Source organism: Tamandua tetradactyla, chromosome 17 (assembly GCF_023851605.1).
Source record: "Tamandua tetradactyla isolate mTamTet1 chromosome 17, mTamTet1.pri, whole genome shotgun sequence".
Lineage (NCBI taxonomy): Eukaryota > Metazoa > Chordata > Mammalia > Pilosa > Myrmecophagidae > Tamandua > Tamandua tetradactyla.
Window position 1 is genome coordinate 59514615 of NC_135343.1, and position 17260 is coordinate 59531874.

Here is a 17260-nt window from a genome sequence, read left to right on the forward strand (position 1 = left end):
ACCTTCCCAGGCCAGAGTCCCCATGAAGTTCATTTGCTCTGGTCTCAGTCCTGGGTGAAGCGTGCACTTGGGAGCCTCTCTCCCAGCCTCTTCGTGAACAGTAGTAAGCCCAGGGAAGACTAAAAGCCCCCGTTTTGGTCTATCGCCCTGGGCCTAGAAGCCACACCTTGGGTCTAGGAGGAGGGGGGTAGCCGGAGGTCTTTATCCCAAGGACTCCTGAGATTGTGTTTGCCCGTGTAAGAGAGTGTTGGACCCACGTGAGTTAATGATTGTTGTTTTGGGGCCCCATCTAGCATCCTTTTTTAGATATTATGAGCTCATTCTAAGCCTTTGGGTTCCAGTACACTTGTGTACTGCACTGTACACTTACGCTCAGTAAATACTTCTTTTGAATTAACGACAAAAGGGAAGGGAGGAAATGGGTTACAAGCCGTGCTGTGCTGGTAAATGTTAGCCCCATCTCTCCTGGGCGGGAGGGTCCCCCGATCTGCAGTTGTCCAGGCTGTAAATATTCCCACCGTGACCGATTTCCAGCTGCCACGTGGTCCCTGGATGTAGAGTTGGGAAGGCAGCAGGAGCCAGCTCTAATGCCCTCCTGGAAAGCACCTGTGACAGATGGAAGCCCTCGGCCACCGCCTCCCCTGGCCTTCTCCCCCACCACACACATTAATTGGCAATTAGGTCTTTTTTATAAGCACTCAGGGATAAGATATTAAACAGTCTGGTTCAAAGGTGAGATTTTTAATAAGCCCGTGTAACTTTGTATTCAGTTTTGTGTGTGCTGAGAGCCCCTGGTCCCCTTTAAGAAGCCAGGTTGTACTTCGCCTTTGGAGCAGCGTGAAAAGGGGAAGGAGAAACTACACGGGGTTTGGAATCTGCAGCAGAAAGGTGTGAAAGGAAGAATTAACTGCCAGATTCCAAGTAGCAGTTCAGAGTTAGCTTGGATCAAAGAGGCCAAATGCAGAGAGCATGGCCCGAGGCCACCAATGGGGGTGAAGAGAGAGGAACCAGCCCCAGTTAGGGGGCTGTTAGTCTCAAGGTTCTCCTTTGTGTTGTGTAGGTTTTTGTTTTTTAATTTGCACTAGCTGTAATTTAATGATTTGGGAGTGGAGAGAAAAATTAGGCAATGTATCGTGCTGTGAATAATGTTTTATTTATTGGAATAACCTAGAATAGGTCGGTGTACCCACTGGGTAGGCCAGGCTGCCCCTCTGGATTACCTGTATCTGAATATTATTATGGTCTGGAATGATAACCAGTCCTCATTCCCATCACACACAAGGAGAAGGCTTGTAGGGAGGAAATGAAAAGCCTCTGCCTTTTATAGTGCACAGTGCCTTTGATTATGTACAGTATATAGTGTAAACAGTAGGTGCTTAGTACATGTTTGTTTCAATAAAAACTTTCTAGCAGCTGTGGTCACTAGGCTGGCTTGTCTCAGGTCACACTGCCAGTTCAGGGCAGAGTTAGACAGAACTCAGGTCTCTGGCCCAGACCTGGCTCTGTTTACTTCTCTTCAGCCGGGTTTAAGGGCTGAAGCAGACAGGACCAGACCAAAGGTATACATTCAGAAAATGTCTTAAGAAGAAGCTGTATTCTACTCACCATGTAACTCGGCTAATGCTTTCCTACTTGGGTTCGATTGGCGCGAAGGGAAATTCAAGATGCTTCCCCGCCCAAGATGCTGTGTGCGGGCGTGCATGTCCACCGGTCCTTCCCCTGGCTCCCCGCAGTCAGCCCGTGTTCTCACCTGAGGTGCGTTCAGGCCCTTCCGTGGGAGCCAGAGTTGAGGACCTGCCCTGGCCGCTGCTGGGCCCTGCCCCTGTGCAATCTCTGGACTCCTGGATGTTTCCTGTCCACCATGGCAGGCAATTACACTCTTGTACTCTATGGGCAGCCCTCCACCAGCCAACACAAAATGAATGTGCACAGCCGCTTCCTCCTGCAATGGGCCGACCCAAACCTCATTGACCACGGAGGGTGTGGCTGCTCTGAGGGGGGTCCCGGGCTCCCGGGAGGCCCACAGCTGAACCCAGTTGAGAGGGGAAAGGAAAAGCCTGTTAGAGTGGTATGAGAAATTGGCAGATGTTCCCTACAGCCGGTTTCCAAAGCAGAGTTCCAGAAACCTCTGCACACAGCAGGATCATCTTAGCAGGTATGGCCCCCATGAGCACCGAAACTCCTGCCCCCACTCCACCAGCCCCTCAGAGCAGCTTCCTAGAGCTGGTCCCTCCTGCCTTTTCCAGGGCCCAGAAAGATGGGCCAAAACTTCTAGGGCTGCAGAGATGACAGCTCCAGAAAACAGAAGGCTTTCTGATTTTAAAATCCCCCCAAAACTGAAGATCTTGCTCTCTAGTTCCTAATAGAAGGAAATTAACCCTGGGGAAAACAGCACAATTGGTTCTCAGAAGGCTTAAAAATAGTCCCAGGCCACCCCCCCAAAAGAACCAAAGTCTGTCACGACCTGGAAGGATGTGGCCGCTGATCTTATACCCACATCCGTAAAAATGAGCAGGACATACAGACGGTGCAGTAAGAGCGTCGGGCAATGCCCTCGTCTCGCTGAATGGAGACGCCGGGAAGCCGTGCTCTGCAGAAACAGTGGAATATCTCTCCCACCACGCAGGAATGTGATTGCTAGTTGTGTAGCAGACGTCGCTCAGCGTTTGATTAAAAATTAGGTGTTGGTGGTCGTTGTCATGAAGAGTTTGGCACCAGGTTGGAAATGTCATTCCCAGGCTACCGTCATTCTGACGTCAGACACAGGATTTTCTGGCGGTGGGTGGGGAGGTGCTGTGGCTGCTGTGCCCCCACCCTGGACACAGCACACACGCCTTGTCCCGTGCTGGTCGGCCCCTGCTGGTGATCGGCGCAGCAGGTGTCCACCTTGTCCACTGGTCGCAAGCTCTGGGTGCAGCATTGCAGGAGGCTCGGCAAGCGAGGCCCATCTACCAGGACAGAAAGGTGAGGAGCTCAACTGACCTCAAGGCAGAGAGAGGTTGGTGTCACCAGAGGAGGAGCTTTGGTACTCTAAAGAAGGAGGGTCCTTAGACCATCTCGTCCTCCTTATTCTAGTACAGAGCCTTGCTTGTTTGTGAAGCATTAGCTCAGTTAAACCTCTGCTCCGACCTCTGATTTAATAAGAGGCGCCTTTGGGGTCCGAGGCCTGCCCTGCCAGGCCCACGACCATCAGTGGCCGTGTAGGGAGCCAGAAGTGGTAGCAGCGGATTGAGCTGGAGCCCTGGGGTGTTTGGGGCAACTGAATCCTTGGAAGCTCAGGCCCTGCTTTCTGGCCTCAGCGGGTGGGAGGGTAGAGCACGCAGCGGGCATGGGGCAGCCGGACCAGCACTTGAGGTTGCTCTCACATATCTCCTTTGGGCTACTCATTCCTAGACTAGCTGCCACTGCAAACCATAAACTACACTTGTATTTCCTCTCCAGCAAAGACCGTGGGCTGCTACCCTACCATCACGGTATCCTGGTGGCATTGCCAGGGACACTGTAGCTTCAGGCTAGGAGCGAATGTTGGTCTGTATCAGCCAGTCACCTGAATTATAAATCCTTTTTAAAGAGAACACAGCTTTATTGCACCTGAACCCTGTCGGGAATTGTGTGTCGTTGTAGAGTGGAGCTTTCACCTCCTGCCAGGCTGGGGGGTGGGGGGGGGTGCTGTTTCATAGCCTTTAAATATTCCCTTGCAGTCTTGTTTGTCATTAATTTGTGCTCTGTAAAGAAAGGGTCCACGTTCCTGACCCACACTAATGAGTTTTGCCTGTGTAAACAGCATCACTAGAGGTGGCTGCTTTTTAATTCTCCTTACCTTCTAGAATGCTGACTGCCCCAGGACAGGGGCTCTGGTATCTGCTTCTGCCAGGGGCTCCCTTTTTACCACTGCCCCCAAAAGCCTTACCCCCCCACCCCACCCCCACCGTGGACACCCATGTCTCCCGCCCCGCCCACTCGCTGTGGATGCAAAGATGTCCTCCCTGGCCCTAGGGCCGGAGGTCAGAGGTTGCCTCATGAGGGTCAGCAACTCCCAGGACAGGAGAGGGACTTCGACTGTCACAGAGGATGTCTCAATATGAGGACCGCTGAGCTGCCTGGAGAGGTCCCAAAGGGTGAAAAAGAAGCCAGCCACGTGATGGAGGGCCCTGGAGAAGGTTCCCGCATCGCATCGGGTGAATGGGCTAAGCCGGGGGGGGGCCCCAGGGCCAGCAGCCTCTCCTGGGAGCTGATTAGCATCTCAGCTCTCACCCCTGCCAGCCAGAATCTGCATTTTAATGAGAAACTCTGGCTTAGGACCAGACTGCCTTTAGAATAACCTGGAGGGGATTTTTGAAATGCTGTATCCAGGGTTTCCTCCTGCAGCCCAGGGTGAGAAGCCACACCTGGTGCTCCTGCTCTGTGCCCTTGCCATCCCCTCGCAGACGCCTGTTGTGCGCCCGAACGCCAGAGAGTAAGACGTTGGTGCTAGAATGGGAAAAAATGCCCCCAGTTTGCTTGGGTGAGGGGTCCTTCACATGGAGAGGACGGGCAGCTTTCCCGGGGAGCCCGGGCCAGTCCCATGCTCCCACAGCCTCCCCTAGGAGGAAGGAGGACGAGCTGCATGTGCTGTGAGTGGGCTGGGTTGGCCAGGCCTGCCTGAGCACTGCCCTCCCCCTTCCCAGCTCCCCGAACCCAGCCCTAGGGGCTGGGGTTCCCTTTCAGGCTGGGCTGGGTCACCCCAAAGCCAGAATGCTCCCTGTTCATCCAGGACGAGCAAGCCCGAGTGCAGGGAGCACACCCAGCTCCTGTCCCACGTCTAGGAGAGGAGCTCCTGTGCTCCTGGGCTCAGGGGTGGAGGCTACTGTGCGGTGGCGATCGACCAGCCTGCATCCCTCCTGGACGCCCTCTGGCTGGGTGGGTGAGTTTTAAGCTGCACCCCTGAGAGGCTGCCTGGCCATGGAAGGTTACCCTACAAGCAGCAGGGAGGAGTGGTCGTGTGTGTGGCCGGCCAGGGGGAGGAGGGCAGTAGTTGAAATTCCCATTCACCCTGGGGGAGGGGGAGGGGTGGGCGCCGAGCAGGCCCGGGCCTCGTGCTGATCCTGCCGGAATGCGACCAGTCGGGGCGGTTCCTGGCCTGGAAGGCTGGTGTCCCCTCCCGCAGCCGCTGGTAACCCCTGCCCAGTCTGCGGCTGCAAAACCTCGGAGGGGGTGCAGTTTGGCTGCTCGGAGGGGAGCGGATGGGGAGACCTGCCCCAGCCCGCACTGTGAGGTAGTTTGTAGGGCCCCTGAGTCCCCTCCAGGCACGTTCCAGTTCTGTTGGGAGGAAGGAATGTGCTGGGAGAAAGACCCCAAACCTGTTTGGTCAGGCTGCTCGCCTGCCCCGCCTGCCCCGCCTGCTCCAAGTCTGGGAACATGGAGGGGGGAAGCCCCCCACCTCCTGCCAGACACCCGCTAAATTATAACCGCAGGGACTTGTGGTGGGGTAGGCTAGGGTGGGGGTTGAAAGAGGCACCAGTGTATGTATAAATATCGTGCTTAATTGTTTTCACGAGGAGTATGTGTTCAGGTGTCGCTTCTGCATTTTACAGTTTTTAAATGTTTTATATCTTGGTCTGGGTGGAGGTTAAATGGGATTTAAATATTAAAAATAAACTGAGCTGTACACTTAGGACTTGTGCATGGGCCTGTACAAGTGTTCTACCTTAGTTTTAAAAAAAATCAATTTATGAAAAAAAGGCAGTAAAGAAGGAAAACCTTCTTCCTTGGGGACTGCAAGGCCGTTCCTGGCCAGGCCCAGCACCCCCAGTATTGGAAACCGGGTGAAGTAGTACAGTCCCCAGATGGCTGGGGTCCCCCTCCCCAGCCTGCCACTCTGCTCACCACGGGATTTGGAGAAAGCATCAGAGGATTTAGGACGGTGCTCGAGGGCCCCACTTGGAGTGAGGTCCCCTTCCAGCCGCCTGCCCAGCCTCAGGGCCCCGCTTCATCCCAGGGAGTCCGCACCTGCACCGCCCGCCGTGGTTCTGCCATCGTCGGGCTCTTCTGCCCAGCAGACTGCACCCCAGATTCCCGCTCTGCCAATCTCCACCAGGATCCTACAGAATGAAATTTAAGCTTGCTTCCAGCTCTGATTTTCCATGATTCAGGATCGGGAAATGATTTTCCTCAGAGTATTTTTAGGCCGTTCCGTGGAACATTCAAATTCTGGCTGTCCTGCCTAGCTGTGTGGTCTTGGAGAAATTACTTTAAAATCTCTCCAATCTTAGTTTCCTCCTATGCAAGATGGGAATAACAATACCGCTCACCTAGGGTGGGTGCGAGGGTTAGATGGACGGAGGCTGACCTCGTCGTATCTGTGACCTGGATAAAGAGTAGCCTCTGTCATCATCAAAGCCACAGGACACAGGGAAACCTGTGTGCAGCATCCCCTTCCCTACGCGCAGTGTACCTCCCACACCAGGGCAGGAGGGGGCCCTGTGCTGGACCCCCGCTTTTGAGAGCCCAGCTCTGGCCACCTTCGGCCTCAGTTTTCCCTGTGGATCCCCTGGGTGCTCCCCACCCCCTGTGGTCCTTAAGCCTGTGTCCAGGGCCCTGCATGGTTTCTCCCTCCTCAGTAGAACTGCACCCCTGGCGGGCCCTCCCCTGGGTTGAGGGGGCCCAGGGAGCTGTTTGCTTGCCTGACATGAGACACCTGGGCTTCTGCTGGGGACTGGGGAGCCTGGGGTCCTCCCCTGGTGTACAGGACAGAGCCTGGGATGGGGGAGCAAGAGGCGGGGGCCATCACCTTCTCTACTGAATAGGAAGTCTGGGAATTTTAAATCTGAACCCGCCTTTTCCAATCATTGTCAAAGTAGGCGGCCCAACTAGATGGAACTGTTGGGTAATTCGAGTCACAGCCTGAAATAGGTGAGTGTGTGGGCTCATCCCAGGTCCTGCCGAGGCTGGCTGGACCTTCCTTCCCCCGGGGGTGAGGCTTGCTGAACTCTGAAATCTAAGCCACATTAGTACCACGCCCTCTCCTCAGCCGTTGACCTTAGAAAAACAGTGTCCTTGAGCTTTCCTTTTAGACCCTTGATGAATCCATCGGTTCTCCAGCAGAGCCGTGCCCCATGTACCTACCTGCACGTGGCTTGAACTCCTCATTCTGGAGGGCCCAGCCCCAGCCCACCCTCACTGCTCACCCCCACCTCCCAGGACACAAATCCCATCTCCCCCTCCCCACCGCCCCTTGGCCAGCGTCCCCTGTTCTCTGCGATACCTCCCGTGGTGCTTTTGAGCACGGTAGATGCACAGTAAGTATTTGCGGAATGAAAGGGTGAGCTCTGGGCAGGCCAATTAGCATTCTGTGGGCCGTCATTGACTTTGTAAAACTGCCGTGTCAGGAATGGCCCGTTCCGTGTAAACACATTCAGGTCAGGAGATGCCTCACCTAGAAAAGCTCAGGCAGCCGGTCTTTAACAAGCCCAATAAACCTGGCCCTCGTTTTTATTATCTTTAGTGTAGGTTGGCTTGAGAATTTGTATCTGTAGAAAAATCTTGAGCGTTCTGCTGCTATGGGGCAAATTTTTTGCATTCATTTATCCTTTTAGTGGTTTGTCCCTATAAAGTAGAGGACGGGCCTGAGGGGAAATTGTGAAAGAGAGTTTGTCTTTGGTGGTAGGAATTAAACAGCTTCTCCAGGCCTTGCCCTCAAACTTCAGCCCGGTTTACTATTGAAAATTGTGTCTCAAGGGGTAAAGAGAGCCGTGGGATAATGGAGGCGGAAGATTTTTGAGATTTAGCCGTTTTTTGTTTTCTTTCTGCCTTGGAGAATAATCTTTTGGGAAAAACTTGGAGACCCTAGAGCCACACAGTTTTTTTTTAGTTGAATTCAAGCCTCAAGTCATGGCTTGATTCATTTTTCTGAACAATGGACAAAGAAATGCTGGTGCAGAGCCACGGAATGCCGGGATGTTGAATGAGGAGAGGCAGGGCTGGGCGGGGGTGGGCCTCGGTACCCCATGGACCCACCTGCTTGTCCTGGAACTTTCTGGACCCAAGTGGACACCCTGGGAGGGACCCAAGTGGCCCCTGTGCCCCAGGCCCCCACAAAACTCCATCTGCACACCCCTCAAGGTCTGCACCCAAAACGGGGGCCCCTTGGGATTATGTCCTTGTCCATTTCCAGGACTCCCAACCGCGTTCCCCGGAGCTACAGCCTCCCGTAAGACAGTCCTGGCTGGCTGACCCTCATTCCCAGAGGCAAATGCTGTTGTGCCCACGGTGTTATAACCCGTAGGTTCTGGGATGAGCTGGGGACCTGGCATCAAGGGATTTTTTGAGAAAACTTCTTGACCAAAAGGGGGAAGAGAGAAATGAGACAAAATAAAGTGTCAGTGGCTGATTCAAACAGAGTCGAGAGGTTATCCTGGAGGTTATTCTTACACGTTATATAGATATCCCCTTTTTAGTGTGTGGTGTATTGACGTGGCTGGAGGGAAGTTCTCGAAACTGTTCAACTGTGTTTCCCAGCAGCCTTGATTCTTGAAGAAGATCGTATAACCATAAAGCTTTTACAATGTGACTGTGTGATTGTGAAAACCTTGTGTCTAATGCTCCTTTCATCCAGGGTATGGACAGATGAGTAAAAAAATGGGGACAAAAAATAACTATGTAATGGGGGGGACGGTCAGGGGGAGAAAACTGGGTAGATTGAAATTCTATTGGACAACAAGAGGGAAGGTTAAGGGGTATGGGATGGATGAGCCTTTTTATTTCATTTTCTGGAGTGATGCAAATGTTCTAAAAATGATCCTGGTGATGAGTACACAACTTTGTGATGATATTGTGAGCTATTTGATTGTATACTTCGGCTGAGCTGTATGTCTGTGAAGATATCTCAATAAAATTTTTTTTTTTAAAAAGGAGAAATGCTGTAATGGCGAGTAACGCGCACGTGCCCAGGAGGAAACAGGAGCTGTAGACAATTTCCTTGTTTTAGTCCTCGGGCCAGCCCTTGGAATCGACAGCGTTGTCAGCCCCATTTTCAGCTGAGGCGGCCGTAATTTAAAAGAAGAGCTATTGATGTTTTCAACATATCCTATAAAGAAACCACATGTGTGAGGCCCAGAGGCATCCTGGCCATTTGTTAGGACCTGTTTGCAAGAGGTTTTGGTGGTCATTGAACAGACAGTTTCAGTATTCTTGCTGTGCACTGGACCATAGATACAAAAATAAAAAAAGATAATCCCTTTGCATTCAGGAAGCCCAGTAGCCACTCAGCTCAGCCCCTACTGGATAGTACAGGTGCAGCCAGGAGAGAACCCCCCAAAATGGTAGCCCTCCACTCTAGGATGCAGAAGTAGTTCTGCTGGGATTTGGGGGTTTTATTATAATCACCAAGCATTTGCTCCTCCTCACGTACCTTATCTACTTGTGACAGGCCCCATGACTTTCTGCCGTGTCTAATTAGTATCTCTGGTTTATAGTTACTGGGTGGTAGTTGTGTGTAGACTGGAGGATTATTATCATTTTCGACTACGGAGTTAATTGCCAGTGCATTTGTGTATGTGTATTTCAAAGCCAAAGCTACAAACTTTACTTCCTATAATATTAGGAAAATCATGTGAGTCCATCAAGCCGACCATAAAAGATGCCTATGATGAGGTCTGTAGGCCTAGATACGAGGACATTGGGCTTCTGCTTAGGTGCATTGCACCTAAGGCCAAGACTGGGTTCCCCGCCTCCCGCAGCCCCTCTCGATGCAGGCATTGAAAGCAAAGACTTTCTCGGTGGATTTATGATTACGGAACTGGTGAACTCCAGGCCTACAAAGTCAACCTCTGAGGGGCCTGCCTTCGGCAACCCCTGGCAAGGTGGTGTTGAAGGGGACTTTGCAAAGTGGGGAGTTGTAGAGAGTCCACCCGCACCCACAAGTCTTAACAGAGGTGGCGAGGGCAAGAAGGTGTGCTTTGGCTATAAACTAAAGCGAGCCTAAGCAGTTAGGGCAGATAGAAGTAGATGTTGTTAGAGCTAAAAAAGAATAGGATGTGGGCTCAGGATGTCCTCTGCTGAGGAAATCCCTCGGGTCCCTCGAACCTCTGGCAAGCCAAGTAGGGTAAAGGGAGAAAGAGGGCGTCTGCTTGGTGCCTACTTGGAGAAAAGAGTTCACTTCGTGTGCAGGGAGGAGATACCAGGAATTTCAGCCCTTTCACTGAGGACTCTTTAAAGATCCTGGGTCAAGGTCTCCAAGGCAGTTTTTTTCCAAAAAGGGAAGAGGACAAACTGTGCAGAAGGAGGCTTTGTATTGATGGAGGATGCCCATGAATCACAGGGTCTCTTGGGAACTCTGAAAGCACTTCCAGAGCTAGATGTGGGCTGAGTCCCTGAGATTGGCCTAGTGCTACCCTTGAATGCCTTCTCCTGCACTTTGCATTTTGGGACACTGCTCAGGGGCTGAGGGAGCTGGAGAGGATCACTAGGTGTTTGCCACAGCTGCCACTTCAGACACCACATCCCCACCACAGATGGGGGCCAGGCCAGCAGCTGTGGCTCTATAAAAAGAGCAGAGCCCACTGTGAGGCCAGCATGTTGTGTGAGGAATCTCTCTGCATCCTACATGCACACTGTGCTGGCCACACACCTTCCAGGCGCACCTGAGGAGGACCGAAGTCCCCTAGGAGTCCCACCTGGGCCAACACAAAACCCAGAAGAGAAGGGAGAGACCAGCAGACTGCCATGTCTTGCCATGTGGCAGAGGAGCCAAGGATTGTTGGTAGCTGGTCTTCAGGAAGAAGGCATCACCTTGATGATGACTTGATTTGGACATTTTCTCAGCCTCAAAAACTGTAAGCAAATAAATTCCTCTTCAAGCTGAACCATCTCATAGTATTTGCTTTAAGCAGCCTAGAAAACTGAAACAAGGAGTAGGTCAAGAAACTAAGGAGTGGTTGGAGGGGATAAGTGGAAAACCAGCAAAAAGGGTGTCCCAGAAGCTGAGGGGCTTCTCTGGGATGAGACCTGAAAGAGGTAGAATGTATTTGGTAGTTGGGAGGCTGGCGTTGACCTTTGCAGGAACATTGTCAATGGCATGGAAGCCAGATTGCAGTGAACCAAGGGACCAGAAGGCATGGCAGGAGAAAAGTGGATGACGGTGACTTCTGGAAAAAGCTTGTAAGTAGGAGACGGCAGCAGCACAGAGGCCCTAATTTTCCCTGTCCATATTTCTTTCTTTGGGCAAAAAAAAAAAAGAAAATTGAGGAGGAACAACTCAATGACGTATTTAAGCCATGACTTTGAGTCAACAGCGTGCATTTGAGTGATTATGAGCAAGTACCTACCCCTGACCTCAAAGAATCGATACATAGTGTGGGGCATTGAGAAATAGAGCAGGGACTAGTAAAGGGGGTTCAAGTGGAGAAATTGACCGATGATGTTACAAACAAGCTTTTAAATGGGCCACCGGGTCTGGCTCTGCACATCCTGGCACATGGAGACGGACATGTCACTTAGCTCAGTGATTGCCCTCAGAGTTCGTGGAAGGAAACTGGGGCCTCAGGAAGGAAGTGGCAGCAGACACGTGGAGCCTCCGGGTCATCAGACCCAGGGCGTGAATAAGGGCTGATCACATCCCACAGTCTCACTCCCCAGACAGCTGCTTGTAGAAAGTTAAGTTCTGTAACCACCTCATGTGCGCTCCGTCCTAGAGCTGATGTGCTACCAGGTCCCTTGGGAAAAATGACTTGAGATGTGAGAAATATTTTCAGGGCTTCTATAGCTCTGAAATGTACCATCCAGCCCAGCTAGCCTAGCCTGATGCTTGAAATTCCATAAAGACCGAGCTCTAGATTTGGTTGGAGGGGTCAGGGAATGCGTGGCAGCCCCTCTTCCCACCCAGGAATGAGGCATGTAATGTGCTAACACCACTAGGAATTTCTAAGGGATATCGGTCGTGATGGTAAATTTGCCCACAACCACCAACAGGAAGCAGGGCACAGGTGTTTCCTCGCCGATCTGCTGGGTAATTTATGAGAATCCCAGGGGCTGCTCTCAGCCTATGGGTTTCTCCATGTTCACTGGAAACTTCCACTTTGGGTCTTATCCATAGAATGGTTCCTCTGTCATGAAGATATATGTGCTGGGCAGGGATTTAGGCTGGGACAGGACCATGGCGCCTGGCATGTAGTTAGCACTAAAAAATGTTTAACAGGTGGATGCTTGCTGTATGAATGAGAAGAGTGTCAGAGAGAGAGGACCACAGGTCACGGAGGTCTCCTTGGAAGGAGAAGCCTTCAGTAGGTAGAGCAACGTGTACAGAGTTGCATGTAAACTGGGGGTGGGGTGAGCTGAGCATTGGAGGGGACTCTGAGCATTAGTGTCACCTGGGGAGCTTTTAAAGCGGGGGTGGAGGGTGGGGGTGGTGTTAAACCCCACCCTAGAATAGTTGCATCTTAATTGGGGGGTGGGGTTCAGTCTTTTTAAAGCCCTGCCAGGAGTGCCCATTGAGGATTCAGAAACAATGACTGGATTATCTCCATGCTCCCTCCCTTCCCACCCTCTGGTCCAAGTAGTGCCAAACTTTCTCCCGTGGGAGCACCTTCTGTGTTCAGAGAGGGAAAGGAGAGTCCAAGTGCAGGCCTGCAGGATGGGCCCAGCCTTGGCTGCAGAGGACAGGGTGGACACCGCACTGCCGGCCCGGGGATTCTGAGCGAGAGTCCCCACTGGCTGAGACGATGGGAATTGTCAGGAGCCAATTTCCCTGTTTTCGAGGGAAACAGCCTTTAGAAGTGAGAGGCTCAGAATTTTAATATGGACTTCTTACTGATGATTTGTTATCCTGATTGGTTTTATCTATTTTTAAATGTTTAATCTAAAAGTGAGTCCCATTACATGTTTGTTTTTTGCATTTTAAAAGCATTATATGTTTAGCCCAAAGAAGAAAATTTTAAAATACCTATAATCTTGCCTTCCAGAGAGCAATTCAGCTCGTATCTTTTTGTGCATACTTCAGGATATCTCTTCAATACACAAATAGAGATATTTAGTTATACATATGTTCTCTATTCTTTTTCACTTAACAGTATACAGTAAACAACTTAGCCTGTCTGTAAGTATCCACCAATTACATATTCAAATGTTGTGATTAGAACATGAGATATCTAATATCTTACCGCTACCATATACAGGCTTCGATAAACATTCTTGCAGCTGTATTTTGTTCACATCCTAAATTATTTCCTTAGGATCCATTCCTAGAAGTGGTAAGCCCTTGGAAGACCTGACATAGAGCTCCAAATGGCACAAGAAAGATTTATTAATGCATTTTCCCACAACAGGGTATATGAAAATGCCCGTGATTTAAAAAAAAAAAAAAAAAGCCTTTGCCAATTTGACAGAGGTAAGGTATTTAACTTATTGCTGAGCTTATAATTTATCTTAAATTCTGCAAACAAATGGGAAGTGGAGCCCAGATATTTTCTTTGAATACTTTAGTAAATGCCAAGCCCAGAAGGCATCTCTAAGGTCTTTCCCTAATGGGGTTTTCGACATGACAGCTGTGTTCCCACAGGCCCTTGCCTGGCACACTTGTCTGGTGGCAACAGGGCACCTCCAGGAGGTGTGTGGAGCTACTGGGCAAACAGAATGTCCTGGTTTCTCCATAATGAAATCTTGAGTAACACAATTATTATTCTGTGATATGCTATCTGACTAATGCAGATTGCCATTCATAATGTGGATTTGCTTGGGTTCATTTTTCATCCCCCATAATTTATTTAGTGGTTGTAAAACATAACCCGAGCCATCCTCGCTCCTCTGCAGCCAGGGATGGGACATGTGAATGGTTCTGAGTCCAGCTCTGCAGGTGGTCCCCAAGTGACCTTGGTGAACTGGCTCACCCAAGCCCAAGCGCCCTGTCTGAAAAATGCCAGGATGAGCGGGATGAGTGGCACGTTTGTTCTCTTCCAGCAGGAATGTGATAGAAGAGTTGAGAAGAGGGCCTTGGGTGAGACAGGGCTTGGGAAAGTTTCTTAACCTCCCTGAACCTTAGTCTCCTCTTCTGTAGAATGGACATATGACTAGCACACTTTACAGCTATGGGGGGGGGGGGGGGGCGGTAAATGAAATAACACGTGGAAGTAGGTGGGTGGATTGCTTGGCACATGCTAAGTTATCAGTAGGTGTTATCTTGAAGGAAATCCGTTTACCCCTCTATGCAGATGGTTTTCTGTCCTTGGCTTTTGCACAGACTTACTTGTTTACCTGAAATGCTATTAATATCAAACAATGTGAACTTCGGAAATGCTATATTTTGTAGTGGGGCTCAGCTAAACAACCAGGGCTACAGGAGTGCTAGGATGGATAATCACTCTATAAATTATAGAGGCAAATATAACCATAATTGGGACAGAAATCCCAGAATGAGCTGAGATTCAGCATCAAGGGGCTGAGAAAAACTCTAGAATGAGCTGAGACCCAGCATCAAGGGATTGAGAAAACCTTCTTGACGAAAAGGGGGAAGAGTGAAATGAGACAAAGTGTCAATGGCTGAGAGATTCCAGAGTCGAGAGGTTATCCTGGAGGTTATTCTTATGCATTTAGTAGATATCACCTTGTTATCCAAGATGTAATGGAGAGGCTGGAGGGAACTGCCTGAAAATGTAGAGCTGTGTTCCAGTAGCCATGTTTCTTGATGATGATTGTATAATGATATAGCTTTCCCAACGTGACTGTGTGATTGTGAAAACCTTGTGTCTGATGCTCCTTTTATCTACCTTATCGACAGATGAGTAAAACATATGAATTAAAAATAAATAAATAATAGGGGGAACAAATGTTAAAAAAAAAAAATATATATATATATATGTATATAACCATAATTGGGAGCAGATAGGATCTGAGGTGAGTAGAGTCTTGTTTGGCTGACAGATACCCATTAGCCGTGTGCTGATCTTCCACAAAAAGCCTTCCCAAAAAAGCCAGGTTATTGCTGCTTTTGCCCAAGGCCAGCTCAATTAGGGGTCTAGGGACAGCCCCAGGAGCATGGCCACTAATTGTCTTTGGATGCATTTCCTCCTTGATTTGGTGGGGGAGAAACACTTAAGGGGGGGAAGCATGTACACCTCTCATTCAGTTGACCCTAAAAAGAGACTGCAGTAGTCATCAAGCACTTTTCACAAATGATGGGGCCCCAAGAGACAAATAAGACTTGGTTCCTGACCCCAGCAGCTCAGGGGACATACGGGAGGAGGCATGAGCCTAGCTGTGAGCAGCAAAGCCCATGGTGCAGCAAAGTCCAAGACTGAACTGAAGACATTTAAAAGGCCATTGCAAGGTTTGGGGTTGTGGAAAGGGGAAAAAAAAGCAGCCAAATGTACTTAGTGACTGGCTAGACAGCAAAGGGTGAGCAGGAGGCAAAGCAGGGCAATGTCTGAGGTTTTCACCTGGGGATGCTCGGAAAATGGTGGTTGGGGTGAGAAGCAGTTTGGAGAGAAATTAGTGGCATGTTCTTGGGACCCCTTGAACATGGAGTTTATGTGCAGAGCATCTTGCTCCAGTTTGCAAGTTTCCCCTTACCCAAATTTGCTGTAAGTTCCTGGATAGCCATGAGCACGTGATTCTACAACATTCCTCAAATGCCAGTTATTTAAAGAATCTGCCATCTACCAGCTATACTATTGACTTAATACTTTTCTTTGCATTGACTCACTTCCCGCCCTCCCTTTTAAAAAATGTAGCTTTATAAGCAACCGTATCCAAGAAGTCCGAGTTTTCATGTACTGTATATTTTCAATGTCTGCCAAAGTAAAATAGGAGATGTTGTTTAACAGAATTGAGATGGGACTTGGGAATGAGGCGGAGGAGGCTTAACGCATTTGGATGTTGTGATAATGGGTAGAAAGTCTCTGCCACATGGTAAGCTCACAGTATCTGCACATTTCTTAGCCCTCCCACTCATCTATCACTATTTCCTACGCCCTCACTTCGACATGAACGCAGGGTCATTTTGCTGGCTTTTGAAGGGAGCAGCCTGCAGGCGTGCACACATGCTAAGGAGGTAAAGGGGCCTAGACTGCAGGGTCCTTTCTCAGGAGTGAGGTCCCTGGGTCAGGGTGTCTGAGATGGCCCTCCATCCCAGAGTCCTTTCTCACCTGGAGCTCCTGGAACTGCTCACCTTTCGGAGCTCTCCTCAGACGTTTCCCATTTCCTGGGCACCAGGAGATGTTGACTTTGGCCGGCCACTTGGCGGGTGGGGGGCGGTAGGTTCTGGAGAGAGCCTAGAAGGCAGCTCCCGGCTGCCTGGCTCTTTTGTGTTGTGGATTTTACTGGCTCAAGATAAGCGTGCTTCCTGTGCCCTGCTGATTGTACGCAGTGCCTGCTTCCTTTCTCCTCAATACCTGGGATGCTTTCCAGCTTCTCCTCCCACAGGGGAAAATCCATAAACTTCAGAATTCCCAGGCCTGCTTTTTGGTCAATGGACTTTCTGCAAATTATGACTGATTTTGATGTCCAGTCACACTCTTTATGGCTCCTTCACCTCTGTTTAGGAAGCTTAGTTCCTCAGTGTGCTGTGAGGCCTGCTGTCTGCCCCTCCTTCCTGGTGCCCTTCAAGTCATACTACAACTTTTCAAAGCCCTGTATTCCAGGACCAACTCAAACACCAGCTAGTTCAGTAAATCCAAGAACTTCCAGCAGGCTCCGTTTCCCATTCTTATCATGAGGATGATTGTATCTGCTTTATCTACATCCAGGGTTCACGGAGATCAAATGAGATAATATAAATTGCTTTAAATAGTAAAATGGCTACAGAGCGTCTCTTACCTCGTGACCCAGCTTAGACGCCACCTCCAGTATGAAGCCCTCCAGTCTTTCCACGGTCAGTCCTACCCACTGTGACCCCCTTTCTTCTTTGAGCCTGTCACTCACTCACTTACATTCTAGTTACTTAACCACTTTTACCCCCCATGTGGTGAGTCTCACATGGAAAGAGCTCCCTTCTACATAAGAGAGTCTCAGCAGATGTGTACAGAGTGACCCGGATGGCGCAGTCACTGCATTGTCATCAGTGGGTAAGAGGCACCGCCGCCTGCTAATTTAAATAGCACCGTTCTCAAGGTTTAGGTATTTCCGGGGGCAAGTGAAGAGGGGTGATGCAGTGGAGAGAGGATTTGGGACCTTTACTCTCCGTGCACCACCACCCCCCATCCTTTACAGGGATGTTTTATCAGTGGGAGGCAGAGTGGTCTGCCACTCCCTTCCACCTGGACTGTGACCCCCACCTCCCCAAGGTCACACACTG

At 50.2% G+C, this 17260-nt stretch overlaps 1 protein-coding gene and 1 long non-coding RNA gene across 3 annotated transcripts in view; one reads left to right on the forward strand and one right to left on the reverse strand.

Annotated features, from left to right (window-relative positions):
* Nucleotides 1-17260, forward strand: part of TCF7L1 (transcription factor 7 like 1) — a 153629-nt gene that overhangs the window by 103433 nt on the left and 32936 nt on the right. The window contains exon 1 of one of the 2 annotated variants that reach the window (XM_077134764.1): nucleotides 5108-7277. The exons of the other annotated variant lie outside the window; for it this stretch is intronic. Within the exon in view, the coding sequence (XP_076990879.1) occupies nucleotides 7095-7277 (183 nt within the window). The 5' untranslated portion in view covers nucleotides 5108-7094. Of the gene's footprint in view, nucleotides 1-5107; nucleotides 7278-17260 lie in introns of those variants that run through there. 2 annotated transcript variants of the gene reach the window in all.
* Nucleotides 2929-16171, reverse strand: LOC143661270 (uncharacterized). Its single transcript, XR_013164482.1, has 3 exons — nucleotides 16113-16171; nucleotides 6291-6345; nucleotides 2929-2948 (listed from the first exon to the last, which is right to left on the reverse strand). It is a non-coding gene; the product is annotated as an uncharacterized LOC143661270 (long non-coding RNA).